At 48.5% G+C, this 16,247-nt stretch overlaps 1 protein-coding gene across 1 annotated transcript in view; it reads left to right on the top strand.

The window, feature by feature from the left end:
* Positions 1 to 16,247, top strand: part of LOC138453491 (thiosulfate sulfurtransferase/rhodanese-like domain-containing protein 3) — a 135,144-nt gene that overhangs the window by 73,352 nt on the left and 45,545 nt on the right. The window contains exon 3 of the mRNA XM_069606396.1: positions 15,185 to 15,344. Within this exon, the coding sequence (XP_069462497.1) occupies positions 15,185 to 15,344 (160 nt within the window). The remainder of the gene's footprint in view (positions 1 to 15,184; positions 15,345 to 16,247) is intronic.

Below are 16,247 nucleotides of genomic sequence, written 5' to 3'. Positions count from 1 at the left end.
TGCCCTTTCATTTGCATCCGTGCGTTCACCCAAGTCTGTTAGAGTCGGTAATCATTTTCTTAATCTCCGATGTAAATTGCATTTGAAATGACGCTGTAAATGAGCTTTGAAAGTCTTGAACTCTTTGCAAAATCTTCTTTGGCTTCTGCCATTGCTGGAGGGAAGTTTGTTGGTGGAATAGGAGTGCTAGATTGTTGGAACCGGGAGGTTGTAGCCCAGATATCTTTTAGTGGACTTTCCTTAGTTACTTGGGGCATAGAGCGACCAGCCACACTGATTTTTCTTTTTTGTTCCTGGCATAAGGTGCTTACCACTAGTGGGATATCCCCCAATTTATTGGCCTTTTGGCCAAGGCAATATGGGTGTGTACTGCCCACCAGCTCTTCTTGGTATTGCAGATAAATTACAGTACTTTACAATCTCTACTGCGTTATTACCTCCAAGTCGGGTTCCTCCTATAAGCTTCTGCCCGTGTAGATGCAGCTAGCTCCGCCTCTGGAGGAGTGATTGTGCTATTTAGAAACAGAGAAAAAAGTCCCAAATGTGTGTAACACTCTTAACATTGGGCAGACCAAGTGTCTATCATGTTCCCAACAAAGACTGAAGCTTCGGACCCGGCCATAGATGTTTACTTCCATGAAGGCAGACCTGCTACACTTCTAAAAGGGTTCTAATGAAGGGTCCTGAGACTTGCAAACAGTTGTCTTTTAGGCTTATTGGCTAATCGGATCTTGGGAAGTCATAGCTTGTGTGTTGCAACTGGTTCATCGGGGGTGACCTACTCTATATAACCTTTCAGAGTCCTTGTTGGTCGTTTTGGCTTGCGGCCGAAGATTATTATTTATTGGGTGGCCGTGCTTTGCTTCAAGACCTTTTTAAGTGTCCTTGATGGTCCTAGAAGACTGGGGGCCTCAGAACATATTAGGTCATCAGCTGCTACATGCCGCCATCTGTTCCTTTTTGTAGGAGTCCCTTTAAATGTCTGGTGCTGCCCTGTCCTACAAAAAAAATGTTGCTAGATACCCGAGTCTCCTGAAGTGTATTTTGTGTCGTCTAAATTAAAGTTTCTTGTTGCACAGGCCGATACAGCTTTCCGTGCCAGTGAGAATTATACAATGTTTGCTGGCTCATTTTGCGAATCTGCTCGAGTTGCCAATATAGTCTCCGGGGGAGGAGTCCAGTTCCGCTTCCTCACAGGACCACGCTCATTATATGCCCCGACTCGTCAGATTCCGTCTGCCGATTCTTAATCAGAACAGGCTACGCCCGTGAATAAGCACCGATGTGCTTATTCACGGGCTTGTATAACTGCCGTATCAACGAGTCTATTTATATAAGAGCAACCACTGTTGCGAAAAATGCCCCATGGTGAGATGGAGTAGACTAACTTTTCCTCCAGTGTTCTTTGTAAAACATACGTGCATTAACGCACGTTTTCACTCCTTTATTCAAGGTCGGGTGTGTCCTTGATGTGCCCGCTTGGCCCTCCGGTGCACCCCAGCGGGATAAGAGGGTGATTCAGAGCTGGGTGCCAACATTTACTTTCGTCCGCTAAACAATCACTAGAAGCTATAGAGCCAGGCCGCTTATCAGAATTGGAGGCGTGACCAGACCGCATGTCGCCCATTCTTCCTCTAGATTTAGCTGCGAATTCCGCTGAGTTACATCAGGGGGGACACCGGCCTCTGCGATGCGGCCCCATTGTAGATTGAGAGGGGAGTCTGTCAAATAAACACCACGCTGCCATTTTTAAATGCTTCGGGAGGAGCTCTAACGGCACACCTCAGTGCTCGGCGGCCAACTTGGAATCCCTCACCTTGCATTTTAACTGTGTTCATGTGCTCTACTCGCGAAGCATCGGTCTTGGGCAAGGTGGTGGCTGGGTGCCATAGTTCGCGTTGTTAAGAATCGACAGTTGATCTCTTTTTGGCTTACTGCACAAAAACCCAGACTCATTTAAAAGTGGAAAAGGTCGCTTTAATGTGACAGGCCAAAGCTTACAATTAAACGCTTACCTGGCTCCATGGCCTTACAGATTAACGAAATATTTAAACAAGCAATTAACTAACTACACATTTTCATTTCCCCCAACAATTAAATAATTAAATAAAGACATTTTTTCCCTAACTGTCCCTTGGACCCTACCATCTCCTTACCCCTTTTCCAGCTGTCCCGCTTTCTCCCTGGGGCCATGCTCCTCCAGGGTCAATACCTGTTCCCCCGGGGTGGCCCGCTTGTGCAAACAGCACCACCCCATCCTTTCCCGTGTTATTCCCCCATTGTGCTTCCCTCCCCCCACATCAAAAGGGGCCATGCCCCCGGCACCAGAAAAACCCTCCCCCGAGGTGTTCTTTCTGCTCCCCCACAACTTTACTTTATTTCCAACTCTTTAACCAATCTCCTAGCCAAGAGCCCAGGTCCACCAAATAGTGGTTGTTCCCATAAATCGACAAGCATACACCATCCTCCCTAAAGATCATAAAGCCCTCATACACTATTTCCTTATGTTCCATCACCTGCACCGCCACAGAGGCACAAAACTTCACCATTTCTGTTGATCCCCTTTCTAGCCCGCTCTATCGCTCCCTCGCTCCTTGCTCCCCTCCACACTCTGCGCGGCAACAACTTAGTCCATAACACCTCTGCTTGAGGCCACATTTCCCGCACCCAGACTAAATCCCTTTTCATTTTCCTTAGCAGTGCCACCCCCATATCCCTTACCAGGTCATTCTCCCCAGCGTGAATAATCATCACCTCCGGCGCCCCGTAGCGTTCCCGCAACCCTGCCAACATAGGCAGCAACTGGTCCCAGCGCAGGCCCCCTAACCCATGCCATCTTACCACCACATCCTTGTAGCTACACCCCAGTTGCCTGCCCATAACCCTTTTCTCCGCTTCTTTCCCAGCCCATTTAACAATTGAATGGCCGACAATCCACACTTGCGCCAACTCCCCCTCCTTTCGCACAGAATCTGAAAAAGAAATTACAAAATTACCACCACAATACATACAATCCCTACGCTGTTGTCCGCCAAATTCTGCCACCTTCCTTCAAAATTCCCCTTTATGAAACTCCCTGATATACCCCTTGTATCTCCCAGACCTCCAACGCCCCAAACTTTTCACCTTATCCTCCGAAAAACCCAACCTGTTACCCTCCGATGCTGCGCCCATCCTGAATGAATGTGTACCAAAATCCTCTCCCTTTTCTCCTACCACTAGCAGAGCCTTCCGCAATACCCCCAAAACTTGTGCCGCTGAAACCGGCGACCCATCCTCATGCTTAAACACCAAGCCTGTCTTCCCTCCATGCCGCTCCTTCCACAACCTGCCTGCCTGCACTGGGCATAAATCCTTGCTCCCCTGCCCCAACAAAACCCATGAACCCCTTCCCCCTCTGGTCCGTTTTAGACTTATTAATCTTGATGTCCAAACCCCCTTCTGTGATTTGCACATCCTCCCACTGCAATCCCCCAGACCCTCCATTTCCCCCCACCAACTCCGAAACCCGAAAAGCCCCAGAAAATAACCACGTAAAACAGGTCGCAAAAAGCTCCCCCTCCCATATCGACCAGCAAACTCCCCCTACTGCCTTAACCAACCTCTGCAGCAATTCAGCCGATATCAGCCTCCTCCTGTCCTTGTCCCTCTTACTTTCCCTTGCCCATCCTTCCAACATCCTACTCGCCATTTCCCCCCCACTCGGCTGGAAACCCCAAAACCATTTCCCGTAGAAAGCAATTCCTGCTAACTTCCCTGCTATAGTTGCTCTTGACCAGCCCCTGTCCAGGCACCTCAGGAGGAAGTTCATGACATCATCCCTCCTCCGCTCTTCCGCATCCCATCTACCCTTCCAACTACGCGCCCCCCCCAATAAAATCCTCCCAGGCCCTCCTGTATGACTCCTTAGACGCCCCGGCAATGAACCCTCCACCAAAGCCAGCACTCTCATCTTCCTATCTTCCACAGCTCCTCCGGAATCTGCTGCCCCTCCTGATCCGCATCTGGAGCCAATCCACGGAATCTCTGCCATTGAAAACAAGATAATGCATCAGCGATGCCATTATCCTTCCCTGGCACATGTGTCGCCTTAAACACCACATTCAATTCCATGCAACGCAGCACAAACTCTCATGAGTCTTGCCACCCTCTGATCCCTTGCTGACTGCCTGTTTACCACATGTAAAAAATTCAAGGAATGCTATGCTCCTTCAACCACATATCAGGCCATTTCTCCGCACACCATTTCCCCCCCCAAAATACTCCGAAATCTCCTGCTCCTGCTGCGTCCAAAAATATCTGTACTTCCCATGTCACCGGGTCTCCCTGCAACCACATTGACACCCCATTAAACTTCTCCAAAAAACGCAGCCAAATTCTGCAGTCCTCCCTCACTGACCCCAATACTCTTATCCGATGATGTGGGCACTTCGCTCCCGCCATAGCCCTCGCCATGTTCCTACAAAATGTCCGTCCTGGGGCCACCACCTTGCATGCAAAATTCAAATGCCCTACCAGTCTCTGCATGTCAACCAGCGTTATTTTCTTGGCCCCTTCCGCCCTTTCCAGCAACACCACCAGTTTGCTCACCTTGTTGTGCGGCAAGCATGAGGTCATGGCCACTGAATCCCGTTCGATTCCCAGAAATGTCAACACCACTGCAGGCCCTTCAGTTTTGTCTTCCGCTAACGGCACACCCAACTCCTCCATTAGCTCCTGAAACAACTTTAGCATTCTTTTGCACTCTCCTTCTCTATCTGCCCCGCTAATGAACAAAAAATCGTCCAGATAGTGCAGCACACTCCCCCCCACCCCGAGTTAAATGAAAAAACCCACTGTAAGAAGGAGCTGAATCGTTCAAACAGCGCGCAGGAAATTGCGCACCCCATTGGCAAAGCTTTGTCTATGCATATGCGGTCCTCAAACTGCAAGCCTAACAACCAAAAATCCTCCGGGTGCACCGGCAATAACCTGAAAGCCGCTTTGATGTCACACTTGGCCATGAAGGCCCCCCGCCCTTCTTTCCTTATCAGCTCCACTGCCTGGTCAACACTTGCATATACAACCCCACATTCTTCCGGGGCAATGAAATCATTGACTGACATGCCCTGCGGCCATGACAAATGGTGTATTAATCGAAACTCCCCCGGAGCTTTCTTGGGCACCACCCCCAGTGGGGATATAACTAAGTCACCCGGAAGGTCATCAAATGGCCCTACAATCCTTCCCGCCACTATTTCTTTGTTCAATTTATTCCTTACCATTCAACATTTTCTTTGGCTGACTTCAGATTTTCAGCCCACCGGCGCACCCTTGGGCCCTGGTACCCCAATCTGAAACCTTGACTAAACCCTTCACTTAAAATCTTCGCCCCCTTCCCTGTCTGGATAAAATTGCAACCATTTCTGCAGCACCCCCACTTTAATTGGTGTAGAAGCTTTTCCCCACAACCCCTCTGCCTGAACCTCTCCCCCTCCCCCTGTCTCCCTGTTGGAAACACTGCGTAAGAGGGTGTTTTCCTCCACACTTGCTACACTCATGCCTGAACCTACACAGGGTCCTTGTGCAGTCGTCCTTATTAAAAGCCCAACATGCCGCTGAGGACTGCCCTCTGCCTCCTCCCCCCGCCCCTTCATGGGCGGGGCGACCAAGAAAGGGCCGGAAAGGCACCGGCAGCCCACTTGCTGTGCAATGTCGGGGCAGGCCTTGTTGGGGCCATCCATTGCAGCCAAAGATCCATATCTATCTCCCCCCAGACCGCCTGACTGTCCTCTGCCATTCTCGCTCTGAATTCCTCATCATACCTTACCCAGGCAAAGCCCCCAAAACTCGTGAAAGCCTTCCTAATGACGTCCATATATTTAAGTAGGGCCACACAACGCTCAGGGAATTTTTCACAATAAACACTAAATGATAAATGCCGACGTCCAATTCTCAATAGTCACCGGTATCCTTGGGCGCGCAGCCAGTTCCCTCTCCTCTTCTTTAGACCCCCTCCTTAGCTCTCACTTCCCTATGGAGCAATTTTAAAACGTCTACAAATTCCCCCGCCTGAATCTTCTCCCTGGTCGCTGCCATCAAGTGCGCCCCCAACGGTTTTGTTATCCCCATGTATGGCAGTTTTTTCTCCTTGCCTTTCATTTCAACCTCCTTTCTTTTCCCCCTTGCACCTCGAGCCCCAATGACTCCACCACCTTGTCCGTTTGAATCTCCACTGAGCAAATGCTCTTCTCAACCCCCAAGGCTCCAATGGCCTGTACACCAACTTCCTTCCTTACCCCTTGCAGTCCAGACCCTTCATTTCCCGTCCCCCTTCTTGTGACCCCTCTCTGCCATGCAGAAGACCATTTCCCTTTCCCACACCAATGCTCCTCATCTCTTTTCTTAGAGGGCTCCTACTGCAGGGACAAAATATGTCAGCAGACTCACCCAGCCAACAGTTCCCCCGCCCTCCTACCCCCCCGACCCCCCTGCACCTGCCTTTCCAGATCCCACCCCCAATATCTTCTCTCCTGCCCCCTTTCCCCCACCTCCCTATAACCTTCCTCTCCCCACTGCCCCACATAATCCTCCAAACCACCCTCATTACCCCTCAAATACCATTGTGGCTGCGAGCTCGTGCCCCAGTCGAGTTGATCATCCTCCTGCGAGCCCGGGGCGTCCGCCCCGCCACTCCTTTGACGTCTTCTCGGCGGGGCAGCGGAAACCCCTGCCTCGTCCTCTTCTCTCGGGGGAGGCGTTCCGACCTCCACCCTGGAGTCCACGTTGTTAGGGGCCGTGCTGCACCCTCTAGGCTCTCTGTGCGCTGACTGAGGAGGGGCCGTTCTCAAACCCTCTACCTCCACAAGACCCGCGGGGGCTGCGCAGCGCCCTCCGCCTTCACTCCTCCTCCCCGGAGGGCCGTTCCGCGCCCCACCCTATCCCCCTCAATTGATGGGGACCTCTCCCTCCTTCGCCCACCCGCACTCTTCTGCAGGTATTCACCCCCGCTTCCCCTCTGCCCTGCCACCCCCTTCTGCGCCCCATCAATGGCCCCGCCATGGTTCGCTTGAGCCACCTCCTTTTGAGCACTCACAGCTTCCCTAGGGCTATCATTCACTCCCTCACTAAATGGCTGCCCACCCCAAATCATTTCTCCCCCGGACGCCCTCTTGTCTACTTCCCTCCTCATCTTCCTGCCCCTGGATTCCCACACCTCCCCTCTACCCGCCGCGGGGGTGCAAGCCACCACTGCCGCGAGAGCCCCATCAGCTGCAGCTCTACGCTGCGGTCTACCTCCCCTTCTCGCCCCCTCACCCGTGACTTCCCTCACCGCCCCTTCCAGCTGGGCCTTAGATGCCCTGCTGATGATTTCCAGGGCCTCCCTCAGAGCCCTAGCATCAACCAGCCCCTTCTTGCTAACTCCTTGGCCCACCATCGTGCCCCACCAAACTGATAGCGCACCAAACTGTGCCCTTTGACGCTCACTAGCTAAATACTCCCCCGAGCCGATACCTACCCGTGGAACCAACTACCCCTAGCAGAGGGAACCCGAAGAAATTGCGCTATAACACTAATAACCCAAAAGGGGTTAAATAACCCCAAACTAACAATTGTCCTTTTTTTAAAAATGTTTTTTTATTTTCGCCCCCCCACCTAAACATACCCCTCTCCCAAAGAGAACCCCCCACTCCTAAAACGCCTACTTCCTTTGATAAATGCACCCCCCAGGAGACCCCACCACTGCTAATGACAATCCCACTATTTCCCCCTTTTTCTTATTTTTTTTTATTTTTTTTTATTCATAAACCCGGACCAACAGACGAAAAAATTCACTTAGGACAGCCCGCCCTGCCCCCTGGTGGCACACGAGCTGCACCTCACCACCAGCCTCACCAGAAAATAAGAGCGGCCCCTTTAAGGTGCCTGCCCTGCCCCCTCTGACAGGAGGCTGTCACCGCACCGGGACACCAAACAAGAGCCGCTTCGCCCCCCGCCGCTACCCCCGCAAACCAGGAGGACCCGAGCAAAGAGGGCCGGCGCTGTGGGAAGAGGGCCAAGGAGATGTTCCCAGATCCCGTACGGCAACCTCCTGCTAACACCGCCCGCCCAGGCCTGCTCTCCCCTACTCCCGAGCGCCGGAGGTAACGCAACAGATGGGCCCGGCTAAGAAAATCCCCGCTCCCACACCGGGTCCCCAGACAACCGAAGGCCGGGAAGGCCAACCGACCCCACAACCCCACCGCCCTGCCAAGCACGGCAACACCAACGGCAGCCCAAATAAGGAGGGGGGGAGTAACTTATTTACGCTACCCCCGGCTAGGCGAGAGTCGCCGACAGAATTGTGTTTTTTTTTTTTTTTTTTTTTTTTTTTTTAATACTATAAGACCGCCATCCACTTCCTAAATCCCACACAAATACCCTACCTCACCTGCACTACCTCGACCCACTAGGCCCAGCAGACTCTGGGAAGGCTCGGGAGCAGGCAACAGGGCTTGACAATCACCAAGTCCAACCGTCACCTGCCTCCCGAACCTTCGCCGGCCCCTTAAATACCCCGGAGAGGCGCTCTGCCCCCACGGCCACTCGCTGGCCGTGTGCAGCGCCAAAAACTTCCCGGGGGCAAAGGCTTTGCGTTCCCCCCCCCGGGACCCCCTTCTCATAGCGTGTACTGTGTACAGAAGAGCGTGGCAGATATGAATATATGCCATACACCTGCTGGAGGCTGGAAAAAAAGGTTATAGGTATCTTATGCATAGTCCCAGTGTCCTAGGAGCTACGATGGATGACCATCATGAAAGGCTTTAATTTCTGGCGGAGATGCTTTAGGAGGATTCATGTACCGAGTGTCCTGAGAGGGCCTGGCATGGAAGCGACCAACTCATGGTACCGTTGTTCTGTGTGCTGCATGTTGGACTACTACAGATTGTGAATACTCCCAGTCAAAATATGGAGGTGTCTGGTACATGTTCAGTGTTCTATTAGTTGCACCATCTTCAAGACTTGTCCAACTTATTCACTTGATATTAATTGAAGGATCAGAAATACATTCCATCGTGTTCATCACTTTGGACCGGATGGGAAATTTAATTGCAAAACCCCTCTTCCGTCAGTTTCTTTGGTTCCACTCATTGTACCTCTCCCTGTACACCTTTTTTTAGAAAGTTTAAAAAACAGCATAGTGTGACAGATTCTCAACGTTTTATTTGGTGCAAGTGATGAGATGCAGTGATGCATCTCATCACTTACACTAAAAAAAGATTGTGATATGCCCTATGCACAAAGGGCATCTAAATATGTGCTTCCTGGATGCCCTTTTTCACCCCTTTGTTCATTTGTGCAAATAAGGGGTTATTTCGGCACATTTAAGTGTGCATCCCAAATTCTAAAACGAGGTGCACATTTAAATGCACAGAAAAAAACATTACCCTGCTCCTGTTACGACTGAGCTCAGGGGGATGTGTAAGCCATAAAGGGTATTTGCTCACCCTGTCATGATTCATTTTCTATTATAGCAGCAGTTTGAACTGCTGCTGTCAGACTTGCTTTTCTGTCCTCCAGATAAAGAGAGGAAATGCATCATGGTCGCTGGAGATGCTTCAAGAGTACAGTATAGTATGTTGGTTACAGTATGTAACCAACATAATTTATATGTAGGCCGTTACCAGGTTGTCTGTCACTTGCACAGTCAAACACATTGTGTGCAATAAAAATTAGGGTAAGGAGGCCTCTGGCTCCTAAAATGTTAAGTGTCCAGCCTTCACTTAGCTGCATTTGTCCCAGCCCTGAGAGAGAACTGCAGTGAGCACCGGTCTACCCTAAGTTACCGGTTGGTAGTGCGTGGGAGGGGCTAGTTGCTCTTGGTAATGACTTTGTATGAGCCAGCAAGTGTCAGTTGGCAGTGAAGTTAGATGTGACATTTGCTGCCTCCTGAACAATTGGTTAAGTACTGATTGTACCAAAACCACTGAAAAGGGGTCTCCCATCAAGTGTCCTCTCTGCAGCCCATTTAAGTAGCTGGGGCAACGAGCCTCAATATCCTGCTCTCAAGAATAGAATGCTGAGGGCAGGACTTCCCTAACTGTGTTTGAATGCCTCCCAAAAGATGGACTGTTTCCCCAAAAGTGAGATCAAAGCCTCTGAGGGAATATTGGCTTCATTGGTGCGTGGGAGGGGAGCTGACGGACACAGAAATAAGGATGACAGAACAACTCCTGAAACAGTGAACTAAGATGATTTAATATATGTAGCGCCCACGCCCCTAAAATACCAATATTCTAATCCCAACAGAAGCCACTACAGATGTTAGATATTTTGTAATTGGTTAATACTCTTAGCAAACAGAAATGTATAATTAAATTCAAAGTGGAGGCTTTGAATGGCCACAGACGTGCACAGTTGAAAAATATAATTAAGAACCATATGTGAGGGGTCAGAAATGTGAGGTGGGAAACTTGGTGAAGATCTTTCAAAAGATGCCCTTTTATTAACTTAAAAGGTTGGCTAAAATGCCTCGTAATCCCTCCCCGGAGGGATTTCCTTACCTAGAATAAACTAAAGGAAACACTCTAATCAAAAGGTTTCTGTCCCTCACACTTTTACATACTTCAACTCAACACAGTGATGTATGGGAAATCAAATATAACCAACATACCAGTTAGATGCACAATCTAAGAACTGTGTTTCCTTATAATCTGGATGAATTCCCCTTGCCCCAGATTCTAGCAGATGTGTATTCAACCGTTACAAACGGATGAGGCAATCCTGTCTTGTAACAAAGTTCAAATTCAGTTCCTTTGGTTCCAACTTGGCAACCAAGGTTCCAGTACAGTTCTGTTTGTTTCAGGCTAAAGTCAATCAACACTTCAACAAGGTTTTTCCTCTTCCCACGCCTAACAAAGAGCTCAAAGTAACTTCTCACAAACCAAGAATACTTCCTTAGTAGATTATGATCAATACAACTGTCTTTTTTAGGATAACTGCAACAGTTCACAAAACACTTGTTTTAACAATTGTAGATGATTCTGCAGCAGTTCACACAATACTTGCTTCAGTAATATTAATTTGTCAGAATGATATGTACAGTTCAAAAAATATCTCATTGGTTCTGTTATTTCTTCAAAATATTAAACCACCCCACAGTACTTCAATGACTTCACCTGGTCCACTCCCCCGCGAGACCTGCTACTACAAAGGCCTCTGCTTTGGTGTACTCTCCTGCCAGAAAATAATAAATGACTACAAAGTTTTCTGACCTGGTGAACTCTCCTGCCAGACCAGAATAAACGACCAAATACAAGTAATTCTGTGGTAAAGGTTAGCTTCCAACAAGTTAGCAATCTTGCTTCACAACATCAGGGTTCCTTATTTCTTCTGAGAAAACAAGGAACACATTGGTGCTGTTTATTACACTCTGGTGATTGCCACATGAAATGTAGGTTTTGCTCCACTCCTCCTGAATACCTCTTATCAGAAGGGCAGAGTTCCTGGCACTCCTGTTTTCCCTCTTCTACATTAACCAACTGCTGAAAATGATTCTCTCCCACTCTTACACTTCTTTGGCTTTTGCAATGTGTAGTTAAGCCAGTTACTCTTATGACCTTCTTTGTATATGGGTAGTATGGTTTACAAACACTGGGATACTTGATGGCCCTCACTTGATTTTGGCAATGTTTGTTCTTCAACTTGGGTTGCTGGCCTTTAATCTGACCCAAATGCATACAATCGCACCATTATGTCCTGATGGTGCAGTTCTTATTTTGCCACTTGCTCCTTTTACAGTCAGCGTGGTTTAATAAAGAATGATTGGTCTACTTTATATTGGTTTGGTGTTCAAAAACCAATTTCATTTCCATTATACTCTGCTTATAGGATTGTTGTGCTTAAGACACCTTAGAACTGGCAAGTGGGCAGTTACGGAGCGCTCCTGTGTCACAATCACTAGGAGAACTCACCGGGTCTGGCGTGCGCATCCGTTCACGTCACTGCCTCCAGGTCCTCTGCTTCTGCTTTCCTTTGCGGCCCAGCAACCACTGCTTCTTGGTTTCCCATGACCCGCGTAAATTGAAAAAGGAGCTCTTTGCTACCGTGGCTCTCTGGTGCCTGCCACCGGAGCCCTACTGCGTCTCCTCCAACAGTTTCCTCCTGCTCCCCTGGGCTCCTTCTCCTCCCGGCTAATACCACCCCTAGGGTCGGGATGCGTCTGCCTTTCCCTAGCCATCTCGGAGGAGACTTTAGGTAGGGTCTTTGTGAGGACTCGGCAGGATTCATCACACATCACACTCACTTCATGCCATCAATGTAGTGTTTGGTGCACACTTGTAGTATTTTGTTTCCTATACTTCCCTGCCTGAGTAGCGGGCTGATGACATCATGGAACTTTCATGTGCTGACTGGATGAGTGTTCCATGGGAGCAGTTGAGAGGGAGACCTGACAAGGGATGAGATGGCTGACCAGTGGCTGACACTACTGTTGCATATTATACCGGTTTAGATGACCACTGATGTTTACTGCAACCAATAAACAGCCCTACATTGATGATACGGTCTGAGAATCATCACTGCGTGCACCATTAAATACAATATTTTATAGCACCGAGGATGGGAGCATGGTATGGAAGGCTGGCACACCTGTACATAATAATGCACACTGATTGGGAGCACAGAGATGCATCCCAGGCGTATGTGCCACGAGCACAGCAAGAAGGGGTAGCACACAATGCACACCCATCCATAATGCACTGTGACAGTGAAGGGGAACACAGTTGGCAGATGGAAAGTAATGATTGCCAGGCTGTACAGCGCACTGAGTGTGAAAGAAGAGATAAAGGATGTTTACCAACATAGGCCTACATTTCTGGGCAAATAATTGCAGGGAGCAGCAGGGTCCAGGTAGCGAAGATTTCTTTTGTGTGGCTAACTGCAGAATTTGCATGAAACCATATGTCCAGTTCCCCGTACACCAATTTCCCTTGCTCTGAGGCAGGAAGGATTGGTGTCTCAACATCTAGGATTACATTTCCACCAGGGTCTAGGACTCCTTATTAGGTAAAGTATGTGTAGTACTGTGGCATTATTGAGTTATCCTGTTTCTATAAATGGTATAAAGGGGAAGGATGTGTTGTATCCTACACTTCTGTGCCTGAGTAATCTAATGAACCAGGAGTAAGTTTCGGACACAGGGCATTGTGATGGTTGCTATAGACTTATAAAAGAGAGGGTTGGACAAAGACCTATCTCGCCTTATCGCTACAAGAGGTTTCCATGCCTCAACAAAACTAAACAATGTCAGTCTCAGAATGTCCAAAAGTAAAGAGTTCTCTGTCCAAAATCCTAACCTGACCCGTACATGTTAAACTCAAAATAAAGTGTAGAAGGGACATAGTCTTCCAACCGGCCATCTGTAGCTTTTTCCAAAGTTTCAACACAAAGATCCAAAAGGTGCAAAAAGAAAAAAATAATCAGTTTCCACAATCCTCGGGCGTCCCTTTCCCCTGAGTTTCTCAGGCTCTTTACAGTTCAAAATCACAGATCTCTCCTTTAAAACATGCAGTTTTCCAATCCGTAAGTATGGCTCGCCTGGATTTCACAGTCAAGTGGTTTGCTTCCCCTCCTTGACTTTCATAATGTATTCAACTTTCCAGTCCAGGGGGTATGTTTCCCTTCCCCTGGATTTCACACACCTAAGAGGTTCCCTTTCCTCTTCTTGAGTTTTTTTATTCACAATTGGGTGTGGGTCCCAGACTTGCAATCCCGTTGCCTAGTATACCCTCCTGCCGGGGCTTTCAGAGTGTTCACTTTATGATTGGGTGCAGGTCCCAGACTTGCAACAAGTTTCCTGGTTTACTCTCCTGCCAGGACTTCCTCCACAGGTAACAGCCTACCTCTTTCAGATACTTTATCTTTGACCCCTTTTCATTTGTTTCATTCAGTAATGCACTCGGCGTCCCAGCACCCTGTAAGCCTCACTGTCTTTCTTTAGCATTCAGTATATGCTGCAAAGTGTCCCAATTCCTCTCTCTGGGCTCAGCGGTCTCTTCTGGCAGCTTCAGTGTTCTCTGTGCACTTTGCTTTCTACAGCAAGGCACTTCCTCCTTCTGCGGCTGTCCTGTCCGCTCTCCAGTACCCGCTCTATTATGGCCTCCTCTCCACAGAGTTTCCTGCTGCGATCGCCATACGGCGTACCTTCGACCTCTGAGCTTCTCGTGATGCCGCCGGTTGGAACTCTTCTGCTCCCAGCTACAGCTAGCGTGTCCCTCGCTTCCTGAACCATGTTCGGTATAGTGGTCCTTCTTCCTTGCAGTGCCAGGGTTTTAAATGTTCCGACACCTGTCAAATCCATCCAACCACTAGAGCGTGTCTCTGGTTCTTCACCTTCAGCATTCTGTAGTGCTCTTCCTCTTCCAGTCCTTTTACAGAAGATATAGTGAAAAAGCACTAATGTCAGTGCAAAGTGGATGGACTGCATCTATATCATAATAGGCCATACAGGTTTGGGAATTAAAGAGGTTGGTTTTGCACTCTGAGTGGAAAGGGGGAAACAATGTTCCTGCCGTCAGTCTACTTTCTTTCCATGATGGTTGTCTTGCCCCCCATATGCTCCTACCTCAGCCAGCCACCCCCAGAGTCGGGATCAGGAAGCGGCTGCGCTTCCCTGGCTATAGGGGAGGAGAGTTTCCCCAGAGAGGGAGTGATGACCTCACCAGATTCACAATAATAAGAAGTCCGATGATGACATGGAATTTCCATGTGCTGACTGGATGAGTGTTCCATGGGAGCTGTTGAGAGAGAGAGAGAGAGAGACCTGATAAGGGAAGAGATGGATGACTGGTGGCTGGAACTATTGTTAAATATTAGCCTGTTTAGATGACTGATGTTTGCTGCAACCATTAAACAGCCCTACATAGAAGATATTGTCTGAGAGTCATTATTGGATGCGTCATTGACTACAACATATTATATGCATGCAACAATTGGAGGCACTGTCATTGTTGACAGATAAGGTAAGCTGAGCCATAGTGCCTCAATCCCTGTAAAGTAGCACCATACTCCACACAAAGAAGGGATGCAAGTATCATTCTTTCAGTCATGCTTCATGATGTGAAATGCCACCTTGCATTGAAGCGGACAAGACATTTAAGATAAATGGAAAAACATTTAAACATTTGATGCAAGTTTTGATTACAATTGTACTTTTTCTTTTCAGTTGGTGATGTAGGGGCAGCTCTCCAAATGGCACCCCAGGATTTTAAAGAGAAGTACAATCGCACAATACCTGCCAAATCCGAGAGTGTTGTGTTCTCTTGCCTGGCAGGAGTGCGGAGCTTGAAAGCTATGGATGTTGCAGTATCTCTGGGATACAGCAGGTGAGCAGACTGTCTGCTGAGTACTTTGTTTGTGTTTTTCAAAGACTATTTCTGGTGTACTTCCAACGGATACCTGGCTTAGCAAGAAAGCACTATTTTTGTGGGTTTCTGGCTGAGTGATCGACTGGCTGTTCAGCCAGTAGCTGGTAGAAAAGCAGAAGGGAAAGTGGGCACAGATTAACTGATGTAGTCTTCAGTACAATTTGAGTTTAGGCATGTACAAAATATATTTGTAGATAATGTACTTGTGACGAAATGCTGGGTGGTGAGCGTGGAATAGCTTGTTTTTTTTCATTCCTCATACTAAAATAATACAGGTAAGTCTATTTCTGAAAGGGGGGGTCTGCTGATTAAACTCCCCTTTCATAAATGTTTCATGCCAAAATTACAGTGCACACGTGTTCCATTGCTGTACCCAGTCTCTGGACATCCTCATAAACCGGCTCAAAGGTCACATGTGTATTCCTGACAAAGTTCTTGCAGGCAGAGGAGGCTTTTCAACGATCTACCACCTGACCTAAATTATAATAAGTATGTAATCTAGTTGGTCTATAAGTCATGCCAGAGTTGGCATGGTGCCTGCTAAGTTACACAATTATAAAGCTATAGCAGTTTGGTATGACACTGTCAGCTCTGTGAGAAAGTCCCAGTTATGACCGGACTGATATGTATTAGTGTCTGATTTGACTGTTTCCACCACAGCCATGTGGAACAAGGGCCAGGGTGCTGTACCTATTTTGATTCTCCTGCAGTAGTGGTAACGCCTTCCCTCTAGAGGTCTACTAGGAACCAGTGCCTCAAAGGCACCACTCGCACCATGGTGCTGGCCACTGGAGTCCCCTTGGAGTCGGCAGGCATTGGAAGGGGTTGGAGGTAGAGTGGCCAGAAGGGAGAGGTGGGCTG

The sequence above is a fragment of the Ambystoma mexicanum genome, chromosome 4p (genome assembly GCF_040938575.1).
Source record: "Ambystoma mexicanum isolate Mex_15411 chromosome 4p, UKY_AmexF1_1, whole genome shotgun sequence".
In the NCBI taxonomy this organism is placed as follows: domain Eukaryota; kingdom Metazoa; phylum Chordata; class Amphibia; order Caudata; family Ambystomatidae; genus Ambystoma; species Ambystoma mexicanum.
The sequence above is the reverse complement of the archived record's forward strand: the minus strand, read 5'-3'. Positions and strand labels throughout refer to the sequence as shown.